This window comes from Macrotis lagotis, chromosome 1, assembly GCF_037893015.1.
Source record: "Macrotis lagotis isolate mMagLag1 chromosome 1, bilby.v1.9.chrom.fasta, whole genome shotgun sequence".
Taxonomy (NCBI): Eukaryota; Metazoa; Chordata; class Mammalia; order Peramelemorphia; family Peramelidae; genus Macrotis; species Macrotis lagotis.
This window is the reverse complement of record NC_133658.1, coordinates 714241071-714267453: the sequence shown is the minus strand read 5'-3', so window position 1 is coordinate 714267453 and position 26383 is coordinate 714241071. Positions and strand designations below refer to the sequence as shown.

The 26383-nt window shown below is 32.8% G+C and overlaps 1 protein-coding gene across 1 annotated transcript in view; it reads left to right on the top strand.

Moving 5' to 3' along the window:
• The window catches only part of GALNT13 (polypeptide N-acetylgalactosaminyltransferase 13), an 870176-nt gene that overhangs the window by 797086 nt on the left and 46707 nt on the right, over positions 1–26383 (top strand). The window contains exon 11 of the mRNA XM_074215960.1: positions 3685–3819. Within this exon, the coding sequence (XP_074072061.1) occupies positions 3685–3819 (135 nt within the window). The remainder of the gene's footprint in view (positions 1–3684; positions 3820–26383) is intronic.

Sequence of the window (26383 nt, the reverse complement as noted above, 5' to 3'; positions counted from 1 at the left end):
CTAAGGAAAAATCCATTTATTCCTATGCTTTCTAGTGCTTTTAGTAAAAATAGGTTCTGTATTTTGTCAAAGGCTTTTTCAGCATCTATTGATATAATCATATGATTTCTGATAGTGTTGTCACTGATATAGTTAATTAGCTTTCCTAATATTGAACCAACCCTGTATTCCTGGGATAAATCCTACTTGGTCATAATATATTATTGTAGTGATAAATATATGTAATCATTTTGCTCATATTTTAAGATTTTTGCATCTACATTCATCAGGGAATTATGTCTACTTTTCTTCCTCTGTTTTGACTCTTTCTGGTTTAGGTATCATCACCATATTGGTATCAATAGAAAGAGGTAGTCAGAGTATCATCTTGACCTTTTTTCCCCAAAGAACATACATAGAATTGGAACGAATTGTTCCTTAAGTGTTTGATAGAATTCACTTGTGAATTCTGGCCCTGGCAATTTTTTCTTAGGGAGTTCACTGATGACTTGTTGAATTTCTTTTTCTGGGATAGGATTATTTAGGTATTTAATTTCCTCTTCATTTAATCTGGGAAACTTATATTTTTGTAAATATTCATCCTTTTCACTTAGGTTATCAAACTTACTGGCATACAGTTAATCTTTATTTTAATTTCCTCCTCAATGGTTGTGAGTTTACTTTTCCATTTATGATAGTAGCAATTTGATTTCTTCTTTTTTTAATCAAATTAACCAAGGTATGTCATTTTTTTTCATAAAACCAATTCTTGGTTCTCTATAATTCAAAAGATTTTTTGCTTTCGATTTTATCAGCCCCTTCTTTAATTTTAAGAATTTCTAATTTGATATTTAATTGGGGCATTTTAATTTATTCTTTCTCTAAATTTTAGTTGCATGTTTAGTTCATTGATTTCCTGTTATTCCAATTTAATCATGTAAGCATTTAAAGATATAATATGCCCCCTGACAACTGCCTTGGCTGTAATACCTAAGTTTTGGTATGTTGTTTTCCATCACTAAATCCTATAATACTGTGTACAGGATGTTTTTCTCTTCAGTATTTTCAGGGAACCCAATGATTCTTATTTTGTGTCTTCTAGATTTATTCTTGAGGTCAGTGCTTTTGATGATGAGGTATTTTACATTTTCTTCTATTTTTGATTTATTTGCTTTTGTTTAACAAATTCTTGTTTTCTTGTGAAGTCATTACTTTCCACAGATTCAATTCTTTTTTTAGAGAAGATTTTTCTTTTGCAACTGCTTTTTCAATTGATCACTTGTATTTCTGAAGGAATTTTTCATTTGTCTGATTGTGGTTTTAAGGGAATTATTTTCTTTTTTGCATTTGTCCAATTGCATTTTCCTAAGATTTGTTTTCTTTTTTTGCAAGGTGTTAGTTTTCTCTTGGGTTTCTTTTCCCAAATTTTTAAACTCCCTCCTGATTTCTTCAAGAAAGTTTTCTGGGCTGCAGACCAAATCATATTCTCCTCAGAAATTCTAGATGTCTCTGAGTTAGGGTCTTTGCCTTCTAGATAGTTTTCTATGCCCCCCTCTGATGACCTTTCTTCATTTTCTTAAGACCTTATGTTGGGGGAGAGGCTAGTTCACAGAATGTGGGTGTTGAGATCCCTAGAGATTTTGCTCACTGGGTTCAGTAACTCCAAGCACACCAGTAGGGAGTGCCAGAGGCTTTGGTCACTTGGCTTAGTAACTCCAAGTGGGCTGGCCAGTAGCAGGGTGCTGGTTGCTTCCTTTGGAGTGTCCATGACCTTGAATTGAGGCTTTCTGCCTAGGCCTGGAGGGGGTGGGTGCTGCTGCTGGATACTGTTATCCTTGAACAAGTGGCTTCTGCCCTGGGGCGAGGTAATTAATCTCCCTATTCTGCTCAGGGAGCTCTGCTGCTCATGCCTGAGCCTGAGGGTGGGGTAGGAGTGGGGTGTGTGTGTCTGTATTCCTTCTGGGAAGAAGACTCTGATGAAATGAAAGTATGTTATCTGCAGTCCTCCAGACCAATGGAGCCCAGCAGATTGGTGTCCAGCTGCACTGTGTAACTTTCTGTGTTGGAACTTACCCTCCAGCCCCTCTGGAGCTCCCCAGACCACTGCTCCCACAGCTAAAGCTTCCTCAGCTGATTTTAGATTTGTCTGGGTTTTACCCCACCCCTGCTGACTCTCTACTCTCTACCCCCAGTTTATTCACAATCCCCCCAGAAACAGACCTTCTTGGTAGATGTTCATTTCCTAGCTTCTTTTTCTGAGTTTTGTTGATCGAATTTCTGTTAAGAGGCATGATTCATATTATTTCTGAGGGAAAGCCAGGAGACCTTACCTCTCTTCTCTCTGTCATCTTGTCCAGAAGACTTCCCTTTGTTTTTTTTACATTATTATATTAAGACTTTTAAATTTTTAGTCCAATATCTCCATTTGGATTTCTCCAAATGAATAATATTATCAGCAACCTAGGAATAAGGAAACTAAGAATCAGGAAAATAAATTCCCTAAAGAAAAGCATTTAGGCTGATTATAGTACTTAGACTAAAACATAAGATTATTTCTTTATTCTGCCCTTTAAAAAAAGTCTATATACATATATACATATATGTATATATTTGTTGTTTAGGTGGATAGATAGATGATAGATAGATGATAGATGATAGATAGTAAAAGGACAATTATTATAGAATTCTTGAAAGAGGAGAAACTGAAAATGTCAGTTAGCTAGTAAGGAGCTTTGGAAAACACCAGCTGCCAGTGAAAACAGGCAAGCACATCATAATTAATGAAAATGACAGTTTTAATGATGGTTTTCATATTCTTCATGAGATATTAATGAGGAATATCAAAAGTACTTATTGATTCAATTCAGAAACAAAAAGTATATACATTGTCCTATTTACAGTATGAATCCTTTTCTAAGAAATCTTCACACAAACTTTGTAAAGGCTGCTTATTTGACAGTTTAAGTACCAATGAGACAAATCACTCTCAAGTCATAGGAAATTTGCTAGAATTTTCTTGTTTTTCTTTTAAAACAAGTTCTCTATTTAAAAAAAATCTTAATGGGCAACTTTTTTTTCAAGAACTCAGGCTATCTAATGTTCTTTTGTAGAACTGATATCATATGTGACATTGTGATAGTGTTCCTTGAAGAGACTATAAGTTCTTCACTAGTAACAACTGTTAGTTTACCGCCCCCCCCAGTGCCTAGTATAATGTTGTATAAATAGCAGGCTTAAATAATTGCTTGCCAATTTATTTTTTTATATTCTATCAGGTAATTTAGTATATTTGTATAGAAAATATATCCCCTATAATTTTCTAAATCATTTAAATGCAATATTCTTCAGAGAAAAAAGATCTATGACCCTATATTTAGAGTTCATAGCACCATTGAACTTTGGACTATGATACATCACAAACCACTGACAATATTGATTTCATTTTTTGACTTGAGAATGGCAAATCAAGATAGTTAAATGGACATGGAAAACTGTACTGATCATTTGTATTAGCTATGATTCATTTTTAGATCCTTAGCTATAAAATTGATTTTTCATTTTACAATACAGCAAAATTTCATCTTCAGATCATATAAGTTCATTAAAATTATTTGCTATAGGAATAGATCATTAACTAACCTGAAGATTTATATGTGAATTATTTCACAGATAAGAATATCATTTTAATTACATTTAATTTTACAGGTATTTTCATACACTGCTGAAAAGGAAATTCGTACTGATGATTTCTGCTTAGATGTTTCTAGACTAAGTGGCCCTGTTATCATGTTAAAGTGTCACCATATGAGAGGAAATCAACTCTGGGAATATGATGCTGAGGTATGTCATTTTCTTAATTTTAATTATTTTTAAATATATGTTAACTTTTGATTTAAACTGTCTTTTCTGCACAGATAGTATATATTCATATATACATATATCTATATATATACATGAATATATACACATATACACACACACATATATATATATATGCACACACATACAACTCTGAATATAGAAACTCATGAATAATATCATCTTATGTAGTTGTAAGTGAACTTTACTTATTGGTGAATTTAATTTTCTTTTATTCTTTGTGATATATTTAAGGTATATTTTCCTTCTGCTCATTAAAACTACCCAATAAAGAAACCCTTAAGTTTGGTTTAACATGAGTATAAGGAGATAAGTAGAAAAATTATCTAGGCTAAGGAACTCTGTCAATTATTCAGTGGATTCAAAGTATATCATGTATTTCCAAGACATCTTTACTGAATTAACAATTTTGAAAAGGAAAGGGAAAATTAGTTTGGTAGGATTTGTTTTGAAAGTAGCAAAGGAATTAATGATTAGAGAAATGCAAAATAAAACTACTATGAGGTACCACCTCACATCTATCAGTTTGACCAATAAGACAAAAAAGGAAATGATCAATATTTGAAGGGATGTGGGAAAACTAGGACTCTAAAGTACTATTGGTGGAATTGTGAACTGATCCAATCAGTTTAGAAAGCAATTTGAAACTAAAATTGGTCATTCCCTTTGATCCAGCATTATCACTACTAGGCCTATATCCCAAAGAGATCATAGAAAGGGGGGAAAAACTGACGTGTATAAAAAATATTTATAGCAGCTTTTTTGTTGTGACAAAAATTGAAAATTGGGGGAGCATTCATCAATTGGGGAATGATAGAACAAATTGGTTTATATGAATGTGATGGAGTATTATTGTTCTATAAGAAATCATGATTGGGAAGACTTCAGGAAATACCTGGAAAGACTTGCATGAAGGGATTTTGAGTGAAGTGAGCAGAATCAATAGAATATTGCATGATGATCTACTCTGATGGACTTAGGTCTTCTCGGCAGTACAATTTTAAAAATTTGTTAAGTGCCTTATTTTTTTCCCTCTCATGTTTTACCCTGCTTTGGCTCTAACTTTTCCTTCACAATGAAACTAATCTGGAATACATTTATCATAACTCTATGTTTATAACCTATATCATGTGGATGGTGATAATTAAACTGGAATTAGAACTGGGAAAAAGTAAAATAAGATTACATAAAAAAGAAAGTAGTATGAGAAGCTGAAGCTTTTGGAAAAGGGATTTATTAGCTTAGCTTTATTCTCTTGGTTCCTCAAGCCTCCAAGTTGAAACAAGATACTAATATAAAATGATAAATTAAAAAGATAAATATTTCTCTAATGCATAGATCTAATAATTATATCCAGAAAGATTTTATAGGAAGCTAAAGAGAGTGGGAGTGGAGGGGAATGAAGGGCTAGGGAAGGCAATATCAAAAAATCAATTTAGGCCCAGAGTCATTGAGTACTCTGTGAAAATAAAGGAGGCAATTATCTGAGATCTATGCAAGAATGCCTAAATTCCATAAAAGGAATCTTTGAAGACAGGAAATGATAATTTTTTTATTTAAAAACTCAGATAATAAGAATAAATGGTTAACATAGTTCCAGATGCTTTCATGGCTATGGATAAATTCTCCTTGACATTGTAACACTAACAAGTGCACTTTCTGAAGATAATAGGGAAACTAACTGTTTTTAAATTGGGCCTCCTTTTTACTACAGCAAATTTGAAAATAAAATCTAAGAAGGGTTCAAACATCTTGTCCTCTCTTCTCATTGAATTTAATTTAGCCAGATGTAGTTTACTCTTCAAGGTATTTCAGAGAATTATTTTATTTTTAAGTTTTAATAAATAACTTTAAACACTTTGAAATTTTAATTTTTAAAATATTGGGTTTCTTATTAAAATTCAAAATCATCAGCAACTTGTGATTTCATATTTATGATGAGTCTAGTTGATTTTAAAACTTTATTAAAACTTTCATTAGTCATTGCTCAATGACTGTAAAGTCATTTGCAGTCCAAGCTTAAAATTATACAAAAAACAAAGTGTTGATGCATATATGGCAATATGACTATGACCCCCACAAGAAAAGTCTAATTAAGATAAATCAGGTAACTAAAGTGGTCAATCAGGAAGACCCCCTCTATCAATCTACCAGTCTAATAAAGTATCATCCAAAATGTTCATCCATACAATGAATCATCATAGGCTAAATAATTTTGTTAAAAGTTAGTTTTATTATTCAAAATTCATCAAACCAATTAAGAATAAAAGGAAATGATATGAACTTTCAAGTAATTTACACTTCTGAAGTCATTAAAACTTAGAAATGGTCAAATACACTGTACATTGAATTTGAGATCAATCAGTTAATAAACATTTACTAAAAGTTGATAAATACTAGGCACTCAAATTTTGCAATTCAAATACAAAAGAAGTCCTTTTTATTGAAAATCTTACAATATAATAAGAGAGATAACAATCACACAACTATAAACAAACAAGGCATATAAAGTATTAGTAGGAAGCAATCAAAAACTAATCTAGACATTCTGGAGAGGAATGCCGTAAGAGCAATAAAGCTGATCATAATCTTTGCCCCAGAAAATGCAATACTAGTCCCATATCCATAAGAAATCAGAAAAATGGAAGAAGTTTCATATATTTTCAAATTATTCATAGCAGCTCTTTTTTTCAGTGGCAAGGAATTGGAAATTGAGGAAACGACCATCAGTTGGGGAATGGCTGAATAAGTTTGGGTAGATGAATTTTATGGAATACTCTTGTTCTATAAGAAACTATGAATGATCAGATTCTAGAGAAGCATGGAAAAAATAACATGAACTGATGTTGACCAAGAAAACATTGTACACATTGACAATAACATTGTGAGTTGATCAGATCCTCTCAGCAGTTTAGAGAACGAGGACAACTCTGGTAAACTTATTATGGATAAGGCCAACCATATCCAGATGGAAAAGAATAACAAAAAATGTATAATCTGAAAGAACACAGCATTCATTTTTTAAAAATTTCTCTTATGTTTTTCTTTCCTAAACCATGATTTTCTTTCTTTTTTCCTTATTCCTAATTCATCATACAGAAAATGACTAATATGTAAATGTGTTAAGCACAAATATGCAAAATTCACTGGACTGTTTGCTACTGAGGGGTGGGAAAGGATGAGTGGAAGAAAATTGTGTAAATTATAGCCATGCAAGTGGATGAATGTTGAAAATCTTTCTCAGTATATAATTGAAAAAATAAAATCAAATATCAATAAAAAGGAAATAATCAAGACAGAGAAGTCAAAAAAATTGTTTCAGGAAAAGTTTCTCGTAGACAATAGTGTTTTAACTGAAATTTGAAGTACATCAAGTGATGGAAATGAGGAGGGACAGAATTCCAGGCATCATCAAAAAATCGAGGAGTAGGAATATGAAATGTTTACTTTAAGCAACAATAGAAGACCAGGTTTAACTATGAAGATCTTTGTAAATTTTCCTGTTTGATATTGTTTCTAAATTTGTTCCTCTTTGATCTTATAACACTTGTATATTTCCTGACAGCACATAGTAAATCAAGCAGGATAATCAAAAAGGAAAGTTTGTTTGGATTTATCTGAGAACAAAGCAAGAAAGGCAAGTCCTGTGTTCTACCTTATAAGGAAACCTCAGTGTTCCATGAATTGACACAAAGAACTTTTGGTTAAAATATCATTAAATCACTTTTTTATATACATATTCATATAAGAAACAGACAAGTCAAAAGAAAACCATACAGAAATTAGAGAAAGTATATTATTTATCTAAATTTTGATCTAAGTATTTGACTTTGCCTCTCCCAAAATAAACTAATAGTGTGGAGAGAGGGTGGATCATATATGGCAGTGTGGAGGGTGGAGCCAACTTGGTGAGAAAAACCAGAAACTTCCCTGTGCTCTTCCCTGATTCCATTAGAAATATCATTAAACCAAGAAACTAAATAGAATCTGAAGTGATAAAATCTATAAAAAATTTATCTTAGGAGGATTTCAGAAAAGGACTGTCTCTCTCATGTTGAAACATAGTGTGGCCCAGTGCAAGCAGGATGCAGGAAACTCAGTGGAATGCTCTTGGGCTTAGCAAAGATTAATAACTGAGGCTTTTGTTTCTGTCTCAGAAGATCAGTGGAAAAGCAGGGCAGTTTTTAGTGTTTCAGCACAAGCACAGATGGCAAATTGTGAACCCTGGAATGCCAGTGTGGTGTACCCAAACAATCTTAAATATCCCAGTGCAGTTGGCAAGCCATTGGTTCCTAAGGTCCCAGCATAGAATATCAGTGAGCAGATCCCTGGCCTTCCCTGCCCCCTGTGCAGAGCAAAGCAGAGTTTAACTTTAAAAATCACAAATTTGGCCCCAAAAGACTAAACAATAGAAAAATGCCCTGAGCATAAAAAAGCTATTATTACAAGGAAGATCAAAACACTAAGTTAGAAGACTACACTGGGAAAAGAACTTTATGTGAAGCCCAGAGGGGAATATGAATTGGTCAAAAGTCCAAAAAGTCATCTTTTTAAAAAGATTTTATTTATTTTGAATTTTACAATTTTCCCCCAATCTTACTTCCCTCCCCCCACCCCACCCCCCAAAAAAGTCATCTTGGAAGAGCTCAGAAAGAATTTTAAAAATCAAATAAAAAAGACAAAAATTGGGAAAAGACATAAGAGACATGCAAGACAGTGTCAACAATTTGGAAAAAGATGCACAAAAATTGAACAAAGAAGATTATCCCTTTTAAAATATAATTGTCCTAATACAATAAGAAAACAAATCTTAAAAAAGTAAAACTGGTCAAATGGAGGGGAAAAACCCTGAAATAATGGAAGAAAAATGAAGACAATAGCTCCTTTAAATGTAGAGTTCTCCAAGTGGGAAAAAGAGGTACAAGTAACTGAAAAAAAAATGAATCCTTAAAAATTAGAATTAGACAAGTGCAAGCTATTGACATTATGAGATATCAAGAATCAGTCAAGCCAAAAAAAAAGTGAAACAAAGAAGAAAATGTAAAAAACCTCATTAAAAAATAACTTACCAGGAAAATATATACAGGAGAGATAATACAAGAATTTCTGGATTACTAAAAATCTGTGATTAAAAAAAAAAGATCAAGGAAAACTTCACTCATGTCCTAGAATGGGAGGGTAAAATATTCGTTGAAATACATAAATCACCTCCTGAAAGAGATTCCAAAATGTAAGCTCAAAGGAATGTTGTAGCCAAATTGAAGAATTATCAGTTCAAGATGAATAGACTGCTGGCAGTCAGAAACAAATCAAATACTAAGAACCCACAGTCAGTAGTTCACAATAAGATTAAATAGCTAAATCCCTACATGGGGAAACTGATACTTGTATTTCCATCCAAAGAAGCATATTTGATTTTAATGTGATGATATAAAAAATTAAGGGAACAAAAATAAGCATCATAATGGGAAGAGGAGAAAGGATGAGGTAGAATAGGGTAAATTATATGATATAGGGAAGAAGAAAAAAAGACCAATTACAAAAGAGGTAAACAAGAGAGAGACTGAGAATTACTTGAATCTTACAAAGAAGTAGGAGTGGAAAGGGAAAAGAATGGGGAGGGCAATTTAAAAAAGAGAAGGCAGCTGGAGAGAGGTGAGTAAAACATTGGTCAGAAGTAAAACATTGGTGAAGAGACAAAGGAAAGAGAAGGAAAAGTGGAAATTGTAGAGAACTAAGATGGAGGGAAATAGAGTTCATAATCATAACTGTCAATGTCAATGAAATGAACTCTCCCATAAGATGGAAGTGGATAACAGAGTAGATTATAAAACAGATACTACAAAATGTTGCTTCCAAAAAAAATAATTGAAACAGAAATGCACAAAGAATAAAGCAAAAAAGGCTAGAGCAGAATATCTTATGCTTCAGCTGAAATAAAAAAGGAATAAAAGAGGAAACAAAATAAATATGCATGGCAATTCTGATTTCAGACAAAGCAAAGACAAAAAGAGATCTAATTAAAAAGAAAAGGAAGGAAATTTTATCTTGCCACAAGGTATCATAGAAAATGGAGCAATATCAGTGCTAGACATATATAAATCAAATTATATAACACACAAATTCTTAGAAGAGATGTTCAATAGAGGAAGGCATAGACAGATGAATTTGGTCACAAAAAATTAGAAAAACAAGGGCATGTGACACATGGCACATGGCATCTATACAAAAATTGACCATGTATCTGGGCAAAAAAATCCTCACAATAAAATACAGAAAGGCAGGAATGTTAAGTGCATATTTTTCAGATCAAGAAACAATTAAAATTATGTATAATAGTGACTCACCCAAACACAGACTAAATATTAATTGGAAACTAAATACCTAATTTTTAAAAACTGAGTAAGTCAAATAAAAAGAACATAGAAATAATCATTAATTTCATCAGATAAAATGTCAAAAATGAGGTAACATATTCAAATATATGGGATGCAGAAAAACAGTTCTTAGGAGGAATTTTTATATGTCTAAAAGTTTTACATGAATAAAATGAGAAAGAGTAGATCAATGAAATGGTTATGCAACTGAAAAAGCTGGAAAAACAAAATTGAAAAAAATCTTGATTAAAATACAAAATAAGAAATCTTGAAAATAAAGGATTAGTAAAATTGAAAGCAAGAAAGTTATTGAATGAATAAATAAAAGTAAGTATTGTTTTCTAAAAAAAATCCCAATAAAATAGGTAACACTTTAGGGGCAACTAGGTGGCACAGTGGATATTGCACCGGCCTTGGAGTCAGGAGTACCTGAGTTCAAATCCAGCCTCAGACACTTAATTATCACCTAGCTGTGTGGCCTTGGGCAAGCCACTTCACCCCATTGCCTTGCAAAAAAACCCCTAAAAATACGTAAAACTTTAGTTAATTTTATTGTTAAAAAAGGAAGAAAAACACATTTCCACTATCAAAGGTTAAAAGGGTGAATTCACCATCAATAAAGAGAAAATTATACTTAAAAATTCTGAGTTGTTTTGCCCTAATGTTTGCTTATAAATCTGACAATATAAGTGAAATGGATGAATATTTACAAAAGAATATACTTTCTAGATTAGCAGAAAAGGAAACAAACTTCTTAAATAATCCCATTTTAGAAAAAAATAAATTGAACAAGTAATCAGTGAGATCCCTATAAAAAAATCTTCAAGGTCATATGGATTTTTATAAGTCAATTCCTCCAACATTTAAAGAGGAATTAATTCAATTCTGTATAAATTTTTTTAAAAAAATAAGTGAAATAATTGACTGGAAAAACTCCTTTTATGACAAAAATATGGTCATGATACTTAAATGAGGAACAACTAAAACAGAAAAAGAATATGAGATCAATTTACCAAATGAATATTGATGCACATTTTTAATAATATATTATAAAAGAAATTGCAGCAATTTGTCACCAGGATAATATAATATGACCAAGAAGGATTTATACCAGGAATGCAGGATCATATTTTAAAACAATCAGTATACTTGACCATATCAGTAACAAAAGTATAGCTCAAAAAAAAATCTGAAAACTATCATTTAGAAAATTATCAGGGAAAATTGTCCAAATGTACTAAATGTAGTAGACAAAATAGCCTTTCAAAGGATACACAGAGCATTTCCTGAAACAGGATAAAAACTCCAATCACGGCCAAATCCCAAAATTCTCAAATAAAGGAGAAAATCCTACAAGCAGCCACAAAGAAGCAATTTAAATATAAAGAAAGTTCAAACAGATTTACATAGGACTTAACAAATGCTTCAACATTAAAGGATCAGAGAACACAGAATATGATATTTTGGAGGACAAAGGACCTTGGATTATAACCAGAAATTTATTATCCTGTAAAATTCAAGTATATTCTATCAGGGAAAAAGGATGTTCAATGAAATAGAGGACTTCCAAAATTTCCTGATAAAAAGACAAGAACCGACCAAAGAATTAATCTTCAAAGACAAGCCTCAAGTGATTCATAGAAAGGTAAGACAAAAGGTGGGGGACTACCAAACGCTAGTCAATAATATTAAATTGTAAAGAACCCCGCAAGGTAAGATAATGCTTGAAACTCTTAAGAATGGCAACTGTCTTAGGAGAATTGTATTTCTCTTGAATATAGTTGAAGGGATTGTACTTAGAGGTTGAGTCACCCTAAACTTATGTATTTCATATTTCCATTTTATTCTGCCTTGCTCATAGAGTTTAATAATTTCACCAGTGACAGTACATCATTCTAGGTGATTTCTCATGCCTTACAATTAATTCTAAAGTTCTTTAGAGAGACCTCCAAGGTGCTCTGGAATTTAGAATGCTTAGAGACTTTATGCATAATTAAATAAAAGTGACCTTACTTTACTAAATACCTAGGGGTTTGTAGCACTATAGAGGTAGAGGGTTGAACCATACTTGTACATAAAGTAATTAGGAAGTAATTTGGCCTTAAACCATACTTTTGTTAACCCAGCTTTCAGTATCCTTGATTAGGGGTGATAGAGGGACAGTAGGAGAGAGTGTCCGTGATACTTTGGAGGGGTGTAGGGCTATGGATGGACTATTATAGTGGCATAGGGAGAGTTATACTTAGAGGAATTGGAAATGAAAAGATCATGAAATGATTTGGCTTTGCATGATGCTTTGGCTGAGGAGGATTTCGCGTCCATGGAAGGTAGTTAAAAAGTGGCTAAGGTATGAATGCATTATAATTTGATGTGATTCCTGACACTTGAGAAGTGTATTTCTAATAAGACAGAAGAGGAGAGAGTACTTATTGACCATGAGACAATGCTGTTTATCAATTAATGAAGCAATCAAGAAATCAAAATTTGAAAATAGTACTTCTATCAGGTCAGATGAAAGGAGTATATTTTGACAGAGTGGATATAAGTACATAAACATATAATGGTTAAAACAATAAAAATATAAAAAGAAGGACTATACTAGGAGAAGGCTAGACATTAGTAGATTAATAAAACAAGGTGAAGAGGCACAAATACCTATTATAGTAGAGAGAAAGAAGGGAAGATTTGAACACTAAATAAATAATATTCAATAGATTTAACCCAGAGAAGAAATAACATATACTTCCAATTTGATTTGAAACGTTATCTTAACCTACAGATAAGTGGAAGGGAAATGGAAACAAAAAAGGAGAGAAGAGACTGACAAAAGGGATGGAATAGTAAAAAGTAAAAGTAAATCTAAAGTAAAAAATCAAAAGGAAAGTTAAAAGGAAAAGGGAATAAATTAAGAATAAAAGGAAAGGGAAAAGAAAATACAAATGGGCAAAGATAGCAAGGAGGGAAATACAGAATAAATAATCTTAACTGTAAATGTGAATTGAATGGACTCTCCCATAAAATGGAAGTAGTGGGGAAAAGATTAATTAAAAGCCAGAATCCTATATTACACTATTTACAAGAAACACATTTGAAACACATAAATACACTTTGTAAAGGTAAAAGGCTCTAACAAAATATACATACATACATATATATATATATATATATGTATATTCAAAAACATATTCTGCTTCACCAGAAGTAAAAAAACAATCAGGGGTAGTGGTCTTGCTCTCAGATAAAGCAAAAGCAAAAATAGATCACATTAACAGGGATAAAGAACAAAAGTACATCTTCTTAAAAGGCACCGTAAGCAATGAAGTTATAACATTATTAAACATATACATGTACCTATTAATATAATTCCAAATTCTTAGAGGAAAGGCTGAATGAATTACACAGAGACATAGACAGCAATACTATAATAGCAGGGACCTCAATCTCCCTCTCTCAGAATTCAGTTAATCTAAGCACATAACAAGCAAGAAAGAGATTAAGAAGATGAATAAAATCCTAAGAAAAATTTGTTATGATAGACATCTGGAGAAAACTGCATGGGGATAGAAAAGAATATTTGCTTTCCTCTATAGTACATGATACCTATCCAAAAATTGATCATAGGGTATAAAAACCTTATAATCAAATACAGAAAGAAATAATAATAATGGATAATTTTCAGATCATGGTGAAATAAAAATTTCATATAATACATGATCATGGAAAAGCACACCAAAATCTAATTGTTTGATCAACTCATTGTTTAAAATTATCAAATCATATAAATAATCATTTTATTCAGAAAAAATGGTAGCAATGAAACAACAAACTAAAATTTAGGTAATGCAGCCAAAGCAATTTTTAGGGAAAATTTATATCTCTAAATGCTTATATGAGTAAAATAGAGAAAGAAGAGATCAATGAATTGGGAATTCAATTAAAAACCTGGAAGAAGACCAAAATAAAGATCCCCAATTAAATACTAAATTAGAAATTTTGAAAATCAAGGGAGAGATTAATTAATTTCCAATTTTGGATGCAAGAAAACTTTCGATTTAATAAATAAAACAAAGTTTTTTTAAAACAATATATTAGATAAAATTTTGGTTAATTTGATGTAAGAAGAAAGAAAAATATGAAATTATGAGTATATATAAAATGAAAAGGGTGAACTCACCACCAATGATGAAGAAATTAATAAGCTAATTTGGAACTATTTTGCCCAACTGTATACAAATAAATTTGATAACTGGAGTAAAATGGATGAATATTTACCAAAAATGCAACAGGAGAAGAAGTAAAATACTTAACCCCATTTCAAAAAAAAGTAATTAAAGAAACTGTCCATAAACCCTGAAAAAGTTTCCAGGTTCAGATATATTTGCAAGTAAATTCTACCAAATATTTAAGGAAAAATTAATTTTGCCACAAAAAAGGGAGAATAAGTTCTATCAAATTCCTTTTATGACACCAATATGATGCTTCAACCTAAATCAGGATTAATCAAAACAGAGAAAGAAAATTAGAGCCCAATCTCCCTAATGAACATTGATACAAAAATCTTTAATAAAACTTTAAAGAGATTACAGCAAGTTATGACTAGGACAATACACCATGATCAGATAAGATACCAGATATACAGGCATGGTTCAATATTAAGAAAATGCTCAACAAAATTGATCATATCAATAATATAACAGTAGAAATCATTTGATCATCTCAATAGTTGCTGAAAAATCTATAACAAGATATAATATCCATTCCTATTTAAAAAAAAAAAAACTAGAGCATTGGAATAACTGCAGTTTTCCTTAAAATAATATACTGTCAGGGCAGCTAGATGATGCAGTGTCAGGAGTACCTGAGTTCAAATCCGGTGTCAGACACTTAATAATTACCTAGCTGTGTGGTCTTGGGTAAGCCACTTACTCCATTGCCTTGCAAAAAAACCCCCTTAAAAACAAAACAAAATTATATATATATATATATATATATATATATATATATATATATATATATATATATATTATATATACTGTATCTAAAACCATCTAAACCATACTGTATCTAAAAACATATTATTTAAAATGGGAATAAACTAGGAGTATTTCCAATAAATCAGGGGTGAAAAAAGGATGCCCATTATTGCTATTACTATTCAATGCAATATTGGAAATAGTAACTTTAGCAATAAGAGAAGAAAAAGAAATTAAAGGAATTAGAATTGGAAATGTGGAAATAAAACACACTCTTTGCAGATGATATGATGGTATACCAATTCAGCAAAGTAGAAGGATATTAAAAATAAACTACACAAATCACCAGTATTTCTATATTTATGTGAACATCAAAGTTAAATGCAAGCGATAGAAAGACATTCCTTTTAAAGTTATAGCAGGCAACAAAAAATACTTGGGAATGTAACTCCCAAGACAAACCCAGAAATTGTTATGAAGACAGTTACAAAACACTTTTCACACAAATAAAGTCAGATCTAAACAATTGGAAAAATGTCAATTATTCATGGCCAGGTAAAGCCAATATAATGAAAATGACAATTCTACCCAAATTTGATGACTTATATAAGGCCATAGCAATCAACCTACCAAATAACCATTTTACTGAGCTGGATAGAATAGTAACACAATTCATCTGAAGCACAAAAGGTCAAGAATTTCAATGATGAAAAATGTAAACAAAGGTGGTCTTTAATAACTTATCTAAAACTATATCATAAAACAGCGACCATCAAAACAGCCTGGTACAGGGGAAACTAGGTAGTGCACTGGCCCTGGAGTCAGGAGAACCTGAATTCAAATTTGGCCTCAGACATTTAATAATTACCTAACTGTATGACATTGGGGAAGTCACTTTACCCAACTGCCTCACAAAAACAAAAACAACAAAAAAAAAAAAAGAAAAGAAAAAGAAATAGAGTAATGGACCAGTAGATTAAGACAGGAACAAAAGAAACTTTAGAAAATTATGATAAAAATCAATTTCTTGACAACTCAAAAACATTACCTCCTGGAATAAGAACTCACCTTTTGACAACTGGAAAAAAGTATGGCAAAAAGTAGGCCTAGACCCACATCTTATACCTAAACCAAAATAAAGTCAAAATACATATAGGATAGACATAAATGGTGATACTATAGACCAATTAACAGATTAAGAACTATTTCATCTCTTGGATCTATTGTAAGGAGAAAAAATTATGACCAAACAAGAATTATGAATTGCAAATTGGATTATTTTGAATAAAATGTTTTTGCACTAATAAATCTAATGTTGCCAAGATTAAAAGGAAAAGAGTAAACTGGGAATAATGTTCATAGCTAGTGGTTCAGATAAAGGTCCAATTTCTACAATATACAGAGATTGAATCAGGTCAAAGGATGTGGGAAGGCAGTTATCAAATGAAGAAATTAAAGCTATATATAATCATATAAATATGTTCCAAATAATTATTGATTAAAGAGATACCACCTCATAACTATCAGATCACTCAAGACAAAAAGGGAATATGAGCAATGTTGAAGAGATTTTGGGAAGATTGGAGCATCTATGCACTGTTGGATTTGTGAATTACTTCAACCATTCTGGAGAGCAATATGAAATTATGCCCAAAGAGCGATAAAACTGATCATACCCTTTGACCCAACAATACCAATTCTAGGCTTACATGCAGAAGAAATCATAAAAATGAGAAAAATTCCACATGTTCCAAACTATTCTTATCAGGTCGCTTTGGGATGGCAAAGAATTAGAAATTGAGGGGATGCCCTTCATTTGGGTAATGGCTGAACAAGGCATGGTTTTTGAATATAATGGAGTACTATTGTTCTGTAAGAAACCATAAATGGTCAGACACTAGAAAAGTGTGGAATGAATTACACAAACTGATGCTGATCAAAAAGAACCAAAAGAACAATGTGTACATTAACAGCAACATTGTGAATTAATGAACTATAATGGATTCTTTTCCTATCAGCAGTTCAGAGACTAGGACAACCTTGGGAGACCTGCTATAGACAATACCTTCTACATTCAGTTGAAGGAAAAAGAAAAAAAAAACTATAGCGTCTGATTGAACACTATGGTTCACTTTTTAAAAAAAATTTCTCTTATGCTTTTCCTGACTGTTCAATGGATTTCTTTCTTTTTACTTAGTTCTAACTTCTCATAGAGAAAATAGCTAATATGTAAACATGTTAAATACAAATATACATGTAAAATGTTCACTAGGTTGTTTGACACTGAGTGGAGGGTGGAAGAAAAAAATTTATAGCCTATAAATACATTATTGTAATTGGAAAAAATAAAATAAAATAACAGTTAAAAAAGAAAATTTCTATAGCAACACTTTATTTTATGATGAAAAAGAAATGGAAATTAAAGTGATGCCAATTAATTGAGGAATGAGTAAATAAGCTGATATATGAATGCAATGGAATGCTATTCTTCTGTATGAAATCAAGAACAGATTTTTTTTTCAGCATAGCAAAGATAGGGTTCCAAATCGAGGGAGCTTATATAGCTTTTCCCAAATTTAAATGAAGCCTCTAAACCCACTCTAAAGCAACAGAACCTCCCTGCACACACACAAAACATACACAAAGCATAGTAAAATAAGATCTCAAATCAAAATATCATTGAGGAACTTCAAAAGAGGTCTGTCTTATGTGACTAAAAGGGGAATATAGCCTAGTGTTGGCAGGAGAGTTGGAAAGTTAGTGGGAGGTTTTTAACTATAGCATACATAGGTCATGTCCTGACTTAGAAGGTCAGTTGTTCAACTGGCAGTAGTTAGGATCCCAACTCCTATTTGGAAGACAAAATTCAAGACCGGGGATACTGATGTAGCAGGCAAACTGGATTTGGCTATCATAATGTAAGGAATAAATCATATGAATCTGAGATAAAAGAACAGATAGCCAGAGTCCAGATATTCAGCTCCCGGAGCAAAAAACCTTAGGACTATATCTAGGAACTCAAGTATCAAAATGACTCTCAAATCCCTAAAAGAGTACTGAGCAATAGAAGCCTACTATTAGCAAGAGTATACCTCAGATCCTTTTCATTGATACAATGGGCCAGCAGTAAGGTTCCAAAGCCCAGCTCAGAAGACAAAATATGAACCCATGAATGCTAGTGAAATAGGTGACCCTGGGGCAGCAAAGAAAACAAACCATGATCAACTGAAAGAAACCAAAGGCAATGAAATAGGCAAGTAGTAAGGCAAAACCAGACCACTGACTCCAGCCCAAAAAGTTTGGAAATTATAAGCACTGTGCAATAGGAACAAAGCACATCTATATCTATCAAAATGAGCAAAATAAGTAAAAACATAAAATGAACACTAAACTTAGCAACTATTCTGATAAGATAAAGACAATAAAACCACCATCTGAAAAGAGGAAAGCAATGACAAAATGTTTACTTATGAAGTCTTAAAGGGTGTTATAGATTGGTCTTCAAACCAAAAAGATATCTTGGAAAATATAAAAAAAGGAATTTTAAAAACTGAAAAAAAAAAGAATGAAGAAAGAAGAAATTGCCCAAATGGAAAAAAATGCAGTGTTTTAAAAGTAAAATTGACCCAAGAGAAAAAGAAAAATTAGTCCTTTAAAAGTAAAAATAATACACTGAAAAAGGAATATAACTCATCAAATAGTAAAAACAACCCATGTAACTGGAAAAGGAAATCCAAAAGTTAACAGAAGAAAATACAACCCAAAAAATTAGAATAGGGCAACTGGAAGCTAACGAATCAATGAGACCAAGATTTCACCAAACAAAACTAAAATGATGAAAAAATAGAAGAAAGTTTAAAGTATCTCTTAGGAAAAATGACTGACCTGGAAAATAAAACCCAAGGAGAGATAATGTATGAATTACTGGTGTACTGGAAAGCCACAATGATATAAAGAGCCTGATCAATATCTTGTAGGGATGAAAAACTGTCCTATAAGATGATTACAATAGTCCTTGAAAAAAATGTATTGATCAGCCCCCCATAAAAATAGCAAAAGGAAAATTTCAAGGAATATTGTATGCAAATTTCATAATTTTCAGAAAAAGGAGAAAATTTGCAAGCAGCTAAAATGAAACAATTTAAATACTAGTGAGTCATGGTTATGTATACAGATATACAGAACCTGTCAGCTTCAACATTAAATATTTTGAGGGTTTAGATTATACTACTCCAGAGTGGTAGGGACTTTGCAAGTACAATCAAGAATCAGCCACCCTGAATAATTCATCATATTCTTTCAGGGGAAAAGATATATTTTTAATGAAATAGAGGACATTCAAGCTTACCTGATAAAAAACACCAGAATTGAACTGAAAATTTGATCTTGAAATACAAGACTCAGGAATTCATGAGATGGTAAACAAAAAGGGGAAAATGTTAGTAAAAAGCATTAAATTGTGTGTGTGTGTGTGTGTGTGTGTGTGTATATATATAGATAGATAGATAGATATTTATATATAAATATCTATATATATATATATATATATATCCCTACATAGGAAGACAATATTCATAAATCTTGAGAATTGTATTTCTCTTAGAATTGTTAAAAGAAAGCATTCTTGTTTGTTCTGTTTTTTTGTTTGTTTTGTTTTTTTAGGTTATTTTGCAAGGCACATGGGATTAAGTGGCTTGCCAAAGGCCACACAGCTAGGTCATTAAGTGTCTGAGATCGGATTTGAACTCAGGTACTTCTGACTCCAGGACTGGTGCTCTATATACTGTGCTACCTAGCTGCACTAAGAATGCCTCTTTTGGGGCGGCTAGGTGGCGTAGTGCATAAATCACTGGCCTTGGAGTCAGGAGGACCTGGGTTCAAATCCGATCTCGGACACTTAATAATGACCTAGCTGTGTGACTTTGGGCAAGCCACTTAACCCCATTGTCTTGCTAATAAAAAAACATAAAAAAGAGGCATTCGTAGAGGGTTTGGGTATAGATTTATCATAAAAGTAGTTAGACTTTACTTGATACTTTGCCACATGAGAGTGGTATTTCTGTTGGGGGAGTTGGAGGCAGTGTACTTAGAAATTATGAATATAAATAGATCATGAAGTGATTTTTATTAGCATGATATTTTCACTCATGAGGATTGCATTTCTAAAGGAATACTTGGAGGAAGTGTGCTTGGAAATTTGGTTATAATAAATTATAATATGATGATGTTTTTTGACACTTGAGAATTGTATTTCGAATGTGATAGTTGAGGGGAGTGTGCTTCAACTGAGACTGTGGCTTTCTGTCAAAATGAAGTGATTATGAGATAATAATTCTTATAAATAAATGCATCAATTAACTAATCAGCTGTTGAGAATTATATTTCTAGTAAGAAAGATAAAAGAAATATACCTTGATAGAAGATGTGAGTATAAGTCAGGAATAAAATAATTAACACATGATAAGAAGCATTTGCTTTTTTTCCCCCAAATTATATTTTATTTCATTTTTTCTAATTACGTTTAAAGGAAGATTTTCAATATTCATCTACATGTATATGAATATTTCTAAGTTACATAATTTCCTTCTGACCTCCCTTTGCACTGCCCTCCCCTCCGTGGGGAACAGCATGGTGAATATTGGACATATACATTTGTGTTTAACATGTTTACAGACTAGTCAATTTATTTATGAGGAATTAGGGGAAAGGAATAAGGTAAAAGAAAGAAAACCACGAAGCAGGAAAAAAAAGTAAGAGAATTTTTTCAAGTGTGATTTTGGTTTATTTATTTTATATTGATATAATAGTCTCCCCACCCCCAAGTAGATGAGAAACCTCAAGAATAGTGAGAGATATAAAAAAATGTACTTCAGTCTATGTTCAGATTCCAGCTCTGTATCTGGAGTGAGTTGCCTTCTTTATCATAAGTCCACCAGAGAAATTGCTTCAATATTTTTCCCATAGTTGCTATTACTAGCTATATTTCCCTCCACTCTGTTCCTCCCCACTCTCATATATTCTTTGTTTCTCTCCTTTCATCTGTCCCTGTGCAAAAGTGTGTTGTATCTGAATACCCTCTCCCACAATCTTCCTTCTCTTCTATCACCTATTCCCCCCCCTTCCCTCCTTCCATTTCCCCTTATCCCATCCCTCTCTTCTCATTTTTCTCTAGGGGTAAGACAGATTTCTAAACACTATTAAGTATTTATGTTATTTCCTCTATTACCCATTCCTAGTGAGAATGAAGGCTCATTCATTCCCTCTTTCCTTCCCCATTCCACTCCATTGGAAAAAAGCTTGTTTCTTGACTCATGTGAAATTTCTTATCTCCTTCCTCTCCTTTCTCATCCTTCTAGGACTTCCCTTTATCACCCATTATGTCTATCTTTTTACTATAGTATGCCATTATATTTCACTCCTTCCTATGCCCTGTCTATATATGCTCCTTCTAACAGCTCTTATAAGTGAGAAAGTTAATATGACTTATCAGTGTCTTCTTCCCATGCAGTTCAAATATTGAACAAACAGTTCAATATCATAAAGTTCCTCTTACATAGTCCTTCTTGTCCACCTCCTTTATGGTTCACCAAAGTGCTGTACTTGAAGATCAAAATTTCTGTTCAGCTCTGGTTGTTTCAATAGGAAAGTTTGAAAGTCCCCTGTTTCATTGAAAATTCATCTTTTCCCCTGTAAGAGGATGTTCAGTTTTGCTGGGTAGTTGATTCTTTGTTGTAAACCAAGATCTTTTGCCTTCCAGAATATCATATTCCAATCCCTATGAGTCCTTAATGTAGATGCTGCCAGATGCTGGATAATTCTTACTATGGAGCCATGGTAGTTGAATTGTCTGTTTCTGGCAGCTTTTAGAATTTTCTCTTTGACTTGGAAGTTTTGGAATTTAGCTATAATTTTCCTGGAAGGTTTTATTTTGGAATCTCTTTCAGGATGTGACCTATGAATTCCCTCAATTCCTATTTTACCCTCTGCTTCCAGGATCTCAGGGCAATTTTGCTCTATTGTTTCTTGAAAAAATGAAGTCTAGACTCTTTTCCTGGTTGTGGCTTTCAGGGAGTCCAATAATATTTAAATTATTTCTTCTGGGGTGGCTAGGTGGCATAGTGATAAACACCGGCCTTGGAGTCAGGAGTACCTGGGTTCAAATCCAGACACTTAATAATTCCCTAGCTGTGTGGCCTTGGGCAAGCCACTTAACCCCATTTGCCTTGCAAAAACCTAAAAAAAAATTATTTCTTCTGTATCTGTTTTTGAGGCTTGTTGTTTTTCCAATAAGATATTTCACATTTTCTTCTAATTTTTGGCCTTTTTGGGAAAGTTTTATTTCCTCCTGATTTCTTGCAAAGTCATCATCTTTCTTTAGTTCCATTCTGCATTTGAAGAGAGCTTATTTATCTCCTTTTCCAGCTGGCCAGTTCAACTTTTCAAGGCATTCTCCTCATTTGCCTTCTGTTTTGCTTTTTTCCATTTGGCCTAAACTAGTTTTTAACATATTATTTTGTACAGTATTGTTTTGTATTTCTTTCACCCAGCTGCTGATTTGGTTTTCATGATTCTTCAATCACTTCCATTTCTCCTCCCAAATTTTTCCTTCACCTCCCTTATTTGCTTTTCAAAGTATTTTTTGAGCTCATCCATAGTCTGAGTCCATTTTCTATTTCTCTTGGATGTTTTGGATACAGAAGCTTCAATTTTATCATCATCTGAGTATGCATTTTGATCTTCCATGGGACCGAAGTAATTTTCTATGGTCAGATTCTTCATTTTATGTTGTTTACTCATTTCCTCAGACCAAAACTAATTTACAACACTTTCAAGGCTTTGGGTTTTTGGGGGGTGGAGGGGGGAGAGACCCCACTGGGCTCTTTACTCCTCCAAGGTTTTATGCTCTCTTGCCTGTGCTTTGATATGTAGATGACCACAGCCACTCCCTCTCTGTCCTGGAACTGTGAGGAGAAACCCTGCTATCTCAGTATGGAAGGTCAAATTGCAAGCTGGATATGATTGTAGGTAAACAGCAGGTCCTACTCCAGGGAGAGCAGAGAGATTTCTAGTCTCCCCAGACCCCCTCACCATCTGTAGGCTGTGCTCTGGAGGTACAGGCTGGTTTATCCAGATTCTCACTGCAGGTTCTGCAGCTGGTACTCCTCACTCCACACTCATTCTGGTGTAGCAGAGTTCTCTCAAAGCCCCTTCAAGTTGTTCCCAGTGATCCCTGGACTGGACTGGGTTGGGCTGCACTGCACTGTGGCCTGGGCTTTTTTCCAACACCTGGTCCTGATGAAACACACCTTTCCCACAGAGCTTCTAAGTTATCATCTTGGACTGGGAAAATGTATTACTCAGTCTTTCTGTAGGTTCTGCCCCTCCAAATTTTGGCTAAAGTCATAATTTGACAGCTTTTGGTGTTTTGGGGAAGGAGTTCCCAGGAAATGCTGCCTTCACACCACCACCTTGGCTCCACCCTAAGAGAATTTAAACAAACAAAAAAAAATAATGTAGTACTCATTCAGATTCTGTAGGTTTGTTTTGTTTTGCTTTGTCTTTTTTTTTTCCCTCTAGATTGGGATAGTATGTCTCCCAGGGTTGTCCTAGTTCTCTTAACTACTGAGAGGAACTGTATCCATTAAAGTTGATCAACTCACATTGTTAGTGATAACGTGAACAATGTTCTCTTTTTCTGTAGCCTTTGCTCAGCATCGGCTTCTGTAATTCATTCCATATTTCTCTAGAGTCTGACCTATCCTGGTTTCCTAGAGGCCAATAATTCTTCATGACATTCATATTCCCTAACTTTTCCAGTCATTCCCCAATTGATGAGCATCCCCTCAATTTCCAATTCATTTCCACTGTAAAAAGAGCTGCTATGAATATTTTGGAACTTATTGGACTTTTTCCCATTTTTTTATTTCTTCTGTATATAGGTCTACTATTGGTATTGCTAAGTCAAGGGGTAAGATCAGTTTTATTGTTCTTTGGGCTTACTTCCATATTGCTCTCCAGAATGATTGTATTAGTTTACAATTTGATTAACAGTGAATTAATGTCCCACAACCTCTGCAACATTAATTGTTTTACCCTTTTTGTCATCTTGGCTAATTTGAAAGGTTGGAAGTGGTACCTCATAGCTGTTTTGATTTGCATTTCTCTAATCAATAATAATTTGGAGCATTTTTTCATTTGATTATTTATAGCTTTAGTTTTCTTCTTTTGAAAACTCCTTGGTCATATGCTTAAACCATTTATTAAATGGGGAATGAACTGCAACCTTCTAAAATTGATTTAATACTCTGTATATTTTAGAAATTATACATTTTTTAGAACCCATAGCTATGAAAATTGTTTCCCTTTTAATCTGCCCAGAATGGCTTATATTAGTGCAAAAACATTTTAGTTTACTATAATCAAAATCATTTAATTTGCAATTGATAATCTACTCTACTTCTTCTTTGGCCATAAATTTCTCCTCTTTTCATAGGTCTGACAAATAGAATATTTCTTGATCTATCAAATGGTCAAGGGTATTACCCTTTATTTATTTCTAAATCCTGTGTCCATTTTGCCCTTCTTTTTGTATAGGGTGTGAACTGTGGATCTTTGCCTAGTTTTTGTCATTCTATTTACCAGTCCTCCCCAAAATTTTTGTCAGATACTGAGTTCTTAACCCTGAAAGTAATGTCCTTGGGTTTGTCAAATAGTATATTACTATAGTCATTTCCTACTGTTTCTTTTGAACCCATCCTAATTCACTGGTCCATTAATCTATTTCTTAACCAATACCAGGCAGTTTTGATGACTGCTGCTTTTAGTATAGTATTAGATTTGGCAGAGCAAGGCCACCTTTCTCTACATGTTTTTATGTCTACATTTTATCTCTACATTTTCTCTACATTTGATATGAGAAGCATTTACTAAGAGATGTAGAGGTATTAGAGCATAAACTCAAATGAAGATGCACAAAGGATCTATTACAGTAGAGGGAAAGAAGGAAGTTGTGAACATTAATCAAATCTTACTCTCAAAAGACTTGACCAAAAGAGGGTATATAAAATACTTTCCCAAATGGGTTTAGAAATTTATCATACTCTATCTGGGGGAAGGGAAAATAAAATTCAACAGGGAGTTGATAAAACAGAGAGGCAAAGTTAAAATAAGGATAAAATAAAGTAAAAGTTAAAAAAGAAAAATTAAAGAAGGGAGGGAGAAGGAAACAGAAAACAACTGATAGAAGTGAGGTGTATTAAGAGACTGAAGTCAGAAACAAAGTATTATATGATTGGAAAAGGGAAAGGAAAGTACAAAATAAAAACTGGAAAGACAGGATGGAGGAAAAATATAGAGTTATTAGTCATTACTGAAAATGTGAATGGGATGAACTCTCATAAAAATGAAGTGGATGGGGTGACTAGGTGGTAGAGTGGATAGAGCACCAGCCCTGGATTCAGGAGTACCTGTGTTCAAATATCGCCTCTGACACTTAATAATTATCTAGCTGTGTGGCCTTGGACAAGCCACTTAACCTCCTTACCATTCAAAAAAACCTAAAATAAAATGAAGTGGATAGAAAAGTAGATTAAGAACTATAAATATACATTACGTTCTTTACAGAAAACACATTTGAATTAGATAAAGGTAAAAGACTAAAACAGAATTTGTTATGGTTTACTTAAGTTAAAAAAAAAAAAGATAAATGCAACCACAAGGTAAATAAGAAGGTCAATAAAATTTAAGAAAAGTTAGAAATGAAAGGCCTCATGAGAAAAATTGAATGAGCATAGGAAAGAATATACTTTTCTTCTCTGCAGCGTAAGGTACATACACAAAAACTGACTTAAATGAATTAGGGCTTAAAAACCTCACAATCAAATACCGAATACAGAAAAGTAGAAATATTAAATGCACTTTTTGAATATCATGATGCAATTAAATGTGTATACAATAAAGGTTAAGATAGACAAAAAGTAATTGAAACTAAATAATCTAATTTTAAAAAATAAGTTGATCAATCAACAAATCAGAGAAATAATGAGCTATTTCATCTAAGACAATGTCAGTTATGAGAAATCTTACCAAACTTGTATTATTTAGCAAAAGAATGTTCTAAGAAAACTTAATATCTCTTACATTAAGAAATTGGGGGGGGGGTGGCTAGATGGTGCA